General features: G+C 36.9%; 1 protein-coding gene across 1 annotated transcript; it reads left to right on the top strand.

The window, feature by feature from the left end:
* Positions 1-753: 753 nt before the first annotated feature.
* Positions 754-5,199, top strand: LOC132164025 (double-stranded RNA-binding protein 2). Its single transcript, XM_059574431.1, has 3 exons — positions 754-1,308; positions 3,523-3,742; positions 4,185-5,199. The coding sequence occupies exons 1-3, from the start codon at positions 1,063-1,065 to the stop codon at positions 4,913-4,915; spliced, it is 1,197 nt and encodes a 398-aa protein (XP_059430414.1). The 5' UTR covers positions 754-1,062; the 3' UTR covers positions 4,916-5,199.
* The last annotated feature ends 6,888 nt before the right edge of the window (positions 5,200-12,087 follow it).

Genomic DNA, 12,087 nt, shown 5'->3' with positions numbered 1-12,087 from the left:
CAAGTGTTAGTATGTGATTTGAGCATTAAATATTTTAGCGGCGAATATAATTCAAATCACATCCTAACACCGGTAAACAAATTTTTTTTTAAAAAAATTATAGGTGTAGTAGCATTACTTATAGTGTTACCAGCTGTGGTCTGGATTTGGTTTAAGGACATTATTTTATATTGTTCTTCAACAAAACAAAAAACGAAAAATTGGACAAACTCTATTCTTAGTCATCATATAATATGAGAAAGTCTAAATGTCCTTCTCCCATACAACTTTTTAAAATTCGGTTATTAATTCTGTAAGATCCTTATCCCTTCTTCCCTTTCCTTTATATTGATTTTTTTTTTTTAAAAAAAAAAAAACAGTAAATATGGGGAAGTAAAAGGCTGTCTTTAGAGGTGACATGATTTGTAATGGGACACTTCATTTAATCGGCTTGTCGACCTTGTGTGCATTATTACCCTCTACATAATTACACAAGATAAATAAGTCTATCACTTAATACTCTAGAAATGGTATTATAGATCAAATTAATATTTTATTTTACTAATTTATTAATTAAAAAATAAAATAAAACTAATTTAAAGATGAATTAATGAGGAAAGGATTTATTTTAGTTTAAAATACACAGAAATAAACAAAAAGAAATATAGAGAAAATCTAGGGAAAAAGATCACATCCATGCAGCCTAACGTTCAGTTGACTCCCGGCAATAAAAGCAATTGTCTAATAAATTCCCCCATTTTTATAATCCCCACAAACCCAACTCCACTACTACCAAATTACCCCCCTCTCTCTCTCTCTCTCTCTCTCTCTCTCTGTGTCTGAGCTCCCCCCCTCCTCTATCTCTCTAACACTTTCTCTCTCTTTTTCTCTCGCCGTCGCCGGAGGATACAGTCTCAAAGTCGGAGCCCCTGTTGTTTCAATCGACGGACCGGGGAACCCCGGATCCGATCTGGCTCCGAGAAAGGCCTACTCTGAGAAAGTGGTGAGGTTGATTTGTAGTAGAGAGTGAGGAGAGGGGAGAATAGAAAAGCGAGAGTGAGGGAGAGAGGGAGAGCTGAAGAAATGTACAAGAACCAGCTTCAAGAGCTGGCCCAGCGGAGCTGCTTCAACCTCCCCTCCTACACGTGCATTCGGGAAGGTCCGGACCACGCGCCCAGGTTCAAGGCCACCGTCAACTTTAACGGCGAGATCTTCGAGAGCCCCCACTACTGCTCCACCCTCCGCCAGGCCGAGCACTCCGCCGCCGAGGTCGCCCTCAACTCCCTCTCCAACCGCGGTCCTTCCCACTCCCTCGCCGCCAGGATCCTGGTTAGTCTCTTTAACGCCCGTTAGGGTTCCGTCTCTTCCTTTCTTAGCTTTGATCTTTGCTTTCCCTCCCTACCCATCAATCCGTGTCATCAACCCCTCGCAGCACACGCATCACTAGTCTAAAAATCTGTAGAAGCCGAAAATTAAAAAAATAAAAAATAAAAAACTTTTTCTATTATTTTTTTTTTCTAAAGTGCGCCGTGTGTTCAGTGCTCTGCCCTTGGCGTGCTTCATTGCCCTCTGCGCTATTGTGCGCCAAGTGGGTGATCGGCTTAGCATGCGCACATGGCTTTTTCTCCACTTTCTTTCCCGGCGGGTTAAAAGATTGGGTTTCCGATTCAAATGACGTAAATGCCCTTCTCCGCTTTGCACCGGAATTTTCAGGCTTTGGCTGACGAGTGACGTGTAAATAAAAATATTTATTTATTTTTTTCTATAATCAAATTTTAGGAGACAGTGGGAGCTAAGAGGCTTCTGAGAGAGCTTTTCCAAGTGGGTGTGAAGGAGAGCTATCTGGTTCTTGTTTTTCTTCCATTTCATGGAACCAGCTGTACTGGGCCTCCTGGATTTGCTCAATGAGGGGCATTTCTGTCAATGAAAAATGTATTTGGGGAAGGAGGGCGTTTGATGACTGGAACTTGTAGGGCTTTTTCTTCTGCATTGACCCTCTGATTGGTTGCCAAGAAAATGAAGGCAAAAGAAAGCGAAGTAAAACTATTTAATCATATTTTATTCAAACGGTTTCCAGAAGATTAGTAAATAAAAATTATTTAGATATAAACTCCAACAAGTAAAGTGGTTGTGGGTCCCAAACCTTTCCAGTATTGGGTTCCAGTTAATGAGAAATATACGATTTGGATTTTGTTTCATAACTATTTGCCTACACTTTTCCTTGAAAAGTGTTCAAGTAGCTAGAAACCTTGTACCATTACATAAACAATAAGGAAGTTAAAAGAAATTACTGAAGAAGCTATTTATCTACTTCCCTTTTTTCTTAAAATAAAAATGGGGTTTGGGGAGAAAGTTAGGTTTCAGTTAGCTAGTAATATCAAGTCAAAGTTTGCCTTTCTTATGTATGGATTGCTAAGTAGAGTAGTGTCAATCGGAGTATCTAAATGCTATATATAGCAATTTATGTTCTTACATGTTAAAATCACTACTTATCTCAAGCTTAAGCTGATAAAAATATATAAACTTATTTATTTAGATTGGATTCTAATACTTCCCCTCATGTGTGGTCTGTGAGGCTCAACACTTAGAAATTTTAATTGAAATGAGGTGAATGATAGAAATAAAGTTCAAACTTAGGACTTTTGTTTCGATACCATATTAAATCACTACTTATCTCAAAAACTTAAGCTGAAATGAAAGGTTATACTTAATCATTTAAATTAGATTCTAACATCACAAAAAAGGGTATTCAACTACAAGTTTTGATTCTTAAAATCTTAATAATTTAGATTTTAATGAACACTTGCTATGTTTATGAATGGAAACATATGGTTGAAGTCATTATTAATGGAAGCAAATAGATTTATCGATTTCAAAAGGAGTGATTTTGATTTTCCAAAAGCCTCAAAGCCTCAAATTATTGCTTTTTGGACCCTCATTTAACATGAACAAGCAAATATACATGTTCCCAATCGAATATCCTTTATGTTTGTGGACTTTTGTGGGTAGTTCACTCACAGGTGTATTTGATGATTTAAGGCATCATAAATTTGTCTATACGAGTCCCATGTTGTGATCTAGGTTCATTGGTATCTGGAATTCTTAATATAATGTTGGATTGGCTGCACCTATCCTGTTTAAAGTTTTTCTTCAATTGTTGCTCAATACTTATTAAGATTCTAATTTTAATGCAAGATGCTAGACTATGGCATGAGAGAGAATAGAGGCTTGATTAACTGGTGGACTATTAAATTTCTTCTTTCTGTTTGTGTATATGATGGTGGATGCATAAATGAAACACAGATCTTCCTTCATAGAAATGACATTGAATTATATGCAGTTATCTACTTATTTCACAAGCATTCCTTCTCATGTTCTCTACAAATGTATACATAATTGTATGGAACTAAGCAAACACTATGTATAGCCAATACAAGTTTCAGCTACCTTGACTGGCATTTTCTGCCTGGCTTTTGATTTATGATACAAACATCTGTAGCTAGCTTTGTTGTTCTGGTACTGATTCGACTTAATTTTGGTTAGGATGAGACTGGGGTTTACAAGAACCTCTTGCAGGAAATTGCACAGAGAGTTGGAGCCCCATTACCACAATACACGACCTTCAGGTCAGGACTTGGACACCTACCCGTTTTCACAGGGACAGTGGAATTGGCTGGAATCACATTCACAGGGGAACCTGCCAAGAATAAGAAACAAGCAGAGAAAAATGCAGCTATGGCAGCTTGGTCATCTCTAAAACAATGTGAGTTTTATTGAACTTTCTTTCAATAGTTGCAACGATAGAATGTAAAGACTGGTCTCTTTACAAGCGTAGGAATGCTCCAGTCCATTATTTAATTCATTCCCTTAATAAACTATTATAAGGAATCACTCCACTAGAAGATGGATCTCATACCTATCTCTGGAACTCCAGTGAAAATGAAAACTATAATATACAGTAATTTTGCAGACAAAGCATAGAGGTATAGCCTTGGTGTACCAATCATCATTTTAGTAGGGAAGCCTGATGTTTGTTACTGCAAAATGAGAATATTTGGTGGACTAGCTATTGATTAATTTGTATTTTACCTTTTCCACAATTGAAGGCATAAATGCCATGGCATTAGTGATACTATTTTTGAACTGTCGCCTATATCATGCCTGTGAACTTCTTACTGATTGTAACTTGATTTCTTTCTGGCCAGTGGCAAAAGAAGATGCAAGTTCTTCATCTGATGCAGAAAGCAGTGATGAACTGGAACAGATCACAATAGCACGGGCTTTACTGAACTACCGTTTGAAGGAAAAGAATGCAATAGGTAACCCCAATGCTCTAATACTATTTCCAAGGAAGTTCTCCATCCAGAGCCACAGACCAACTAGTCCACAACCTCCTCCTGCTACCACATCAAAGATCCTCCCATTAATTTGCCAGAAGGCAGCTCATCGGAACAGACCCCCATCAACGACAGCAAATGACAGCCAAGTGCCATCACGGCAGCCTTCTGCACTGGAAGGCCGTGGGACCCGTCCTCAGAAGTTCCCTGCAGCAGGAGCAGCTCCTTATGTTCCCATCAGACAATTTAGGACGTCATGCCATGGTATTGCGCCGCCAGTTGTCATAAGGAATGCAATGCCTGTTTACTCTGCCCGACCGTTTCCGCAACCATCGATGCCTACTCCTCAGATGATGCGGGCTGCTCCACCTGTCCAAATTGCTCCTCCGGTCTCCATTAGGCAGGCTATTCCAGTATTTGCTGCTCCACCAGTTCACAAAGAAGATCCTCCTGTTGTTCAAAAAGACGATCCTCCAGCCGTTGCTGCTCCTCCTCCCCCTGCAAGTCAATTACCAGCTCTAGTAGAAGAAACTGGGAGCACAAGAAGCAATTCACATGAATCTGAGACAGTACAAAGCCTTGAACAATTCAAAATCTAATCATGGTGAAGGAGGGCATGAATTCACGGAAAGCTGTGTTATGGTTTTGTGGTGATCTGAAGTTTGCCTTGTCAATCTTTTCTCCTCTGTTATATGAGTGTTCTTACTTTAGCTCTCTTTTTTTGGTTCCCGTTTCCATATTTGTTTTTATTAAAAGCTACAGCGCAGGTTAAATTAGTATCAGTAGTCTCATATCTTTGCCATTCAACAGCAGCTGTGTCAGCTTGTGCATTCTAGTTGTATTATATATGTGAGAGTGGAATTGCAAAGGTGATTATAATGTCGCCTTCTGTGCGAGAATTTAGTTCAAAGGTCTTGAAGAGTGGGCTTGCAAATTGCAATGATTGGGGAATCCATGAAAATCATGGAAGAAAACGTTCAACGTGGTCCATGGCTTGGGATCATTATCATCTTCAACAGTTTTATTTTCAAAGACCCCCAAAAATATAGGCATATTTTTTATTGGACATTCAGGATGATGGGTTCTTTTATTCCTGGTTATATAGCTTATCAGATCTTATTGTGTTGCTTATCAATTTTGCTTGTTAGCTTGCTCTGCCCTAATAAGCTAATTTTTTGACCTCCAAAAGTAGAGGTTTGCTCCTGGACTTATTCTCACTACATCTTACATTCTATATAATCCACCACGGCCCAAGCCCCAGGGGCCTCCTTCCAGTATCAGCAAAATGGCCTGCAGGAAGGAAGTTCACAGTGGAAGAATTTTGGCTCGAGGGCGTCAAAGATTAGCCATTCTAGGTTCATTTCTGGTTTATGGATGGCAGATTTCGCACCAGACTTTTGACTTCTTGGTGGCTTGGGGTATGGAAGAATGAGGAAAACATTGATTGCGTACAAGGCATGTTGAAATTTGGGTAAATGATGGCGTCAAAGTTTGAATTCAAGACTTTTAGCTTTCATATCATGTTAAATTATCATTTATTTTAAAAGCTTAAGCTGATCGGAAATCATGTTAAATTATCATTTATCCCAAAAGTTTAAACTGATAGGAAGAGATAAATTTATATCTACCATTAAGAATCACCTTAAGGGCTATATTGTGCTTTTATTTCTTGATGATGTTTACAATACAAATGGCTCCGGTTTATTGGAGAAATGTGGTCAGTGGAAAAAAGAATACACTAAGATTTGATTACAATAACACATAAATAGGAAATAATCTAACAGGAAAATACAAACTCAATATAGAAATCCTATATTCTAACAAAAGGGAACTTGATGTTTTATACTAAAAGCAAGCTTCTTTAAGCTCAGCAAGAGTATTTTCAAAGGTGCATTTTTGATTATTCATTTTCAAATGAAGAATCGAGGAGGTTTAAGAAAGCAAAAACAGAGGGTTTATCTTTGTTAAAAACTTTACCCACAGCATCACCAATGGCTGACAAAGATCCTTACCAACCCCTGAATGACAAAGATCTCATATTCAGAATATCATCATTCATTGACAAGGATTTCAACAACCTTCAATTCATGTAAAAATTTCATACATGTTTTGTATTTCATACAATGAATCTCTCCTGTTTGCTTATGCTTAACTATCAAACACTTAACCAAAAGAATACAAAAATACCAATAATATGCCAAGGAATCCAACCATCTACGTGGTCCCTCTGTAAGAGATGGATGGTATGTGGTCATTTCATTCTTCATCAACATATTTTTTCATCCTTCATTGGCAGACAGCTGCAACCTACAATTTTCTGTAAGGATTAAACCCCAATTATGAATTCTGGCCCTCCTTTCTACAAATAGAGGAGCAAGAATATGTGAGGGTATTGCATAATTGAGCCTTGTGAATGCCCATCATGTATATTTCCTTTCACATTCATTTCTTTCTCCATTAACAACAGTAATTTAATTAGTTTTTATACAATATTTCTATATTTATTTATAAACGGGGATCTTTGGTATTGTAAACATAATCAAGAATAAGAGAAAAAAGAAAAAAAATGTAATCTCTAAGGCTTTAACACGTAAATCATTTATGTTTGTTGGAGTAATGTGTTTATTGTCTTTACTTCCTCTAATTTCCTTTACATTTGTGAACAATTAGATGGATTTCATGTTAAAATAGGAAGCATAGGGCCACAAATTATGGTGTTAATTCATGGTAAAAATGTTGTAACCTGGACGGGAGGATGTTGTGTTGTTGAAAATCATGCACCCACCCCTATGACATTGTCATGGTATGTCCCAATTAATTGAAAAGTTCAATATTATGGTAAATAGATCATCAAAGTGGTCCAAAATGAACAAGATATTTGGCCATGCAGATGCAGACCCAGTTAATGCCTTTGGGGGTCCTCCACTCTCCAACTTTTTGTTCATAATGTTACGTGATTAGTGACATCCAAACTGCATTGAAAATAACCAATGAAGCTGGAGCACAAGAGAAAAATATACCCAATTGCGCCATTTAAAATTCAGAAAATAACCCATCAAGGGTGTCCATGTTTTAGCTCACTAGTGCTGCCATTCTCTTCGCATCTTTACGACAGAATAGGGTATCTAGGATAGCAATTCATGTTCGCGTGTTAAGTTTAAGTTGGGTAGAAAAGTCAATCATAACCAGACCTATTTAATTAAACAGGTTATACCCTTCATTTCTAACTCAATAACTTTGTGTTGGGTTCGTGTTACCTAGATTCATGAATCGTGTCAAAAATTATATAAATTAACTTTAACCCAACTCATTTAATAAAACAAAACAGACTTATGAACCCTAACGCATTAATCTCATCTTTATGACAGAATAGGGTATCTGGGATGGCAATTCATGTTCGCGTGTTAAGTTTGAGTTGTGTTGAGAAGTCAATCATAATCCGACCTATTTAATTAAACGGGTCATACCTTTCAATTCTAACTTGATAATTTTGCGTTGGATTTGTGTTAGGTTCGTGAGTCATGTCAAAAATTATACAGATCAACCCTAACACAACCCATTTAATCAAACGAAATATACTTTTGAAACCCTAACACATTAATTTCGTGTTGAATACGTAAATCGTGTAAGAAATGGTCGAATCTAAGTATCCCATCAGGTGGTTACACACAAGTAATCAACTTGAAGAAAGAAACAAATGGTGATATAAGGAGTTTGTCATATAGTGGTGTTTACATTCATTAGGTGACCCAAAAGTGAGTAGTTTTTGCTTCAGCAACACCCCTAACCACCAAAGAAGCAGCAGTGGCATCTTTATCCATTTGTGGGTTAAACCTTTATGGTGAAAACAACAGGGCATTGGGGGAGTGAAATGATGTAAAAAAAAAGGTAAAACTAGTGCAATTATAAGTGTGCCAAACAAGCAAAGGTAGAGAGAGCAAAGTGGCTGACTTGTGTGGGGTCAAGTCTCCACTTCAACGACACCAACCCTCAAAGCAATACCACGTCAGCATTCTATTGATTTACGCAACAACATTTTTTTTTTTCTTTTTTAATTTTTTTTTTCTTTCTTGAGGTGGTGTGCATGGAGTCGGCCCAGACAGGATGGGCCCACATGATTGGACCCGAGATGGGCCCCAAAAAGGGTTGGGGGGAAGCACTGGCATTATATTCCTTTCCTATGACAAAAAAGCAATGGCTCAAGGCAAAAGATGGGAACCCTCCACCCATTAGGAAGAAGAACAATCAAAAAAAGTAAAGACAACAAAAGAGAAAAAAATAAAAAAACTAAAAAAAAAAAATTAAGGCAAGAGGGCCGGGGACAAAGTGGAAGGATGTTAATCCCATCAAATAAAGTTTGGAAAAGAAAATAATACCCATTTGACTTTCTCATATATCTCATCATACATCATTCATTGTACTATATATATATATTTATATATTTATCTATAGAGAGAGAGAGAGAGAGAAACATGTAATATATGTATGTCGTGTGCACAGAAACCCTACTGTTTGTTTTATAGTATGATCAAGTACCAAACAAGTCTAACCAGAAATGGGGTTTGATGATCTTACTTGGTCATAATATATTTCTGTTTTCTGCTAATAAAGGGTTTTTCTTGTAGGGGACATGTTTGTTGGAAGAGAAAATAAACGAGAAAATTAAGATCATAACGTGTATCATAATGAGTGATAATCAAGCATATATAGTCATGTCTGAACTGTGTGAGAAAGGAACTCCATGAAGGCAAAAATTGCTTTTCTTTTTTAGGAAGAGTAATGAACACAAAAATCTTGTATACACATGAAGAATATACTTGCCTCTTTCTTTTCCTGCCTCTCTAAGAGATAGAGAGAGAGAGAGACATGTCTGAACTGATCATGCACAGCAATGCCGACAAGACTGTGTATAAAGCATGCGAGGCTTTTCAATGTTGAAAGTCAAATTCTTTTACTTTTTATTTTCCTCTAGAATTTTCCACGTGGGTTTGTCCTATTGGCATGTCTGGAATATGGTGGAGTGCAATGTCATATTGGAGAGATTGAAGAAAATCTCTTCTTTTGAATTTTGAGGTTGAATCTAAAGCTTCCCACTATCAAGATCCAAACAAACATCTCTCTTTCCTTGTGAATAAGGAAAAACAAACAAACAAAAAACACCTCTCTCTCTCTCTCTTTCTATGACTATGTAATGGATGGTGGTTGACTTTTCTCAAATCTCTTGCCTCTTCTCACACACATCAAAACCTCAGCTTAAGATGCTTCTCTTTTTTTTCTTTACAAATGTAGGAAAATCGTTTAACATGAGAAGTTTTACAATGGATTACTTTTTTGACAGAGAGGATAATATAAGGTCATGGATAAGGAACATTACCACTTAATGATTATAAAACCAAAGCTTATTTATTTTAGAAAAAAAAAAATGTAAAATTAGTCCATGTAATTTGAAGTTTTGGCAAATAGTTTTTTAGGATTTAAAAGTTACAAAATACTTTTAGAGTAAGGAAAAAAAAAAAAAAAAAAAGGTCGTTGCCATTAAAAAAGTTGACAGAATTCGTTAATGAGTCACATCATATTGGGACACATGTCACTTACAATAAAAAAACTATAAAAACAAATATTAAAAAAAAGGGCGGTGGTTGAACCACCTCATGGAGATGGTATGACCACCCACAAATAGCCAAAAAAAAAAAAAATTGAGGGTGTGGTCAAGCCACCCCATTTGGCTTTTAAGGAAGGGGGTAAGTCAAACCGCCCTGTGGCCATGGAGGTGGTTTGGCCACCCCGAAATACCACAAACAAAAATTTAACTTTAGGGGGGTGGCTCTCCACCCCCGCCCCCTCCCCCCTACCCCATGGCTATTGGGGGTGGTCGGCTTTCCCCAAATGGCAAAAAACAAAATTGAAGGGGGTAGCCTAACCGCATCCATTATCAATAAGGGTGGTTCGGTTACCTCCTATGAGCATATCTAGAGGTAGTCGAACCACCCCCACGGCAATTAGAGGTGTTTTGTCAACACCAAATGGGCAATTTTTTTATTTTTTTAATCTCTGGCAATTAGGAATGCTTCAACCATCCCCAAAAATGGCTAAAAAAATTTTTAGAGGGGTGGCCGAACGAACCCTAGTGGCCATGTGGTTGTTCAACTACTCCCAAATATGTAACACGTCCAAAATTAATTAACTATAGTATTAACTTGGAGTGTTACTTGTAGTGCTTCCCATATAATTAACTTGTAATTAACTAGAAGTGTTATATATAACGACAAATATCAAGAATAAAATGAAGTGGAAAGTAAAATATTGATCAAAGCTGAAAGACTAGACCTCAATGCCATTTCTATCATCAATACAAGCTAGAGCTTCCAAGCACAAATAGTTACAAGTATGCAATATCATCTCAAATACAACCATATGCAAATGATATACATAAATATGTCTCTATAAGCTTTTTCTTAGCATCTCAAGCCTCGCCGAGCAACCTAATCCTCCCTCCTAGGCTAACCTTGCTAAACTGTAAAACAAAAATGTTTTATAAGTGAAAAAGTAACTTCGTAAGTCCATGGCGTAATACTGAAATCACCAATGGATTCTAACCTATGCATTAAGTCTATTTTAATTGGAAATAAAGAATAAGATTGGGAATCTTAGAAATGTTATGAGAATTGAGTAAACTCGTAAGTCTTATCTTTGTTATTATGCCATCAGAGAAAAATAGTACATTTGTAAAGCAGCTAGGTCATAATTCTGCGGACAACACATATATCAATTTCATATAGAAAATCATGTTGACAAAGTGTGCAATATAATATTCATAATCATTTGTAATTCATAACTTTTCCCGTATGGCCTATCCTTACTCGTAACCCTCTTATAGTGAGATGTGCACATTCTGTGGAACCTTTAGTACAACACCGGTGCCTCGGCGAGCTTCATAGCTAGCCCCTGCTGGTGGCCCAACTGGGTCCAACCCCGAGTGATCCGCACTGCTAGCAATGCCACATGATGTGGCTCTCATCCGTACATAGTTATGCTAATCACTTATCTGTCCAATGGATCAAAGGCATCCTAAATGAATAAACTCTATGTCATAGGGTCAAGTCTATAAAATATTGTATACATATCTCATATTTTGCACCTCTTTTGTAAGATACACAACAATTTATAAATAAGCAATTGGTAAGCATAGTTTAGTTCATGGTAATGCAATAAATAACAATGCATAGTAAATCATCATTTATAAAATATTAGGCACAAGACATAATTTTAGGAAAAAGCATGACTAAAAGAATTCACAATTTAGAAATAAAATATTCAATTTAATGACAAAGCATTTTGGCGTTTCAATGGGCAATTACTTACCAACACTTAAATCCAACCTCGAACATACCAAAAGGTCGAACTTCTCGTCTCTACAATTCATACTTTAATATTAATCAAAACACTAAGGTAAACCCTAATCTTACACTTAAAACCCTAATTATGCACATTTTTCCCAAAACGATCAATCATTTCTCAGGGACCATTCGAACATTACAAAATGTTTGATCGTTCCTCGAGACCGTTCAATCGTTATGCCTCAGAATGTGGTTTTCCTCATTCCATCCTATCAAAACCTAATATATCACTTTATTTACATCCCCCTTATTTAAACAACCAAGTAACTGCTCTAAGGTGTTGAAATATAATCATTTTAACACTACTTTAAGGTGGAAAAGAAATCTAATATTTAAAATTCACATATTTCATGCAAGCATCAAGCTTATCTACT

This window comes from Corylus avellana, chromosome ca10 (assembly GCF_901000735.1).
Source record: "Corylus avellana chromosome ca10, CavTom2PMs-1.0".
Taxonomy (NCBI): Eukaryota; Viridiplantae; Streptophyta; class Magnoliopsida; order Fagales; family Betulaceae; genus Corylus; species Corylus avellana.
This window is presented reverse-complemented; position numbering and strand designations above follow the sequence as displayed.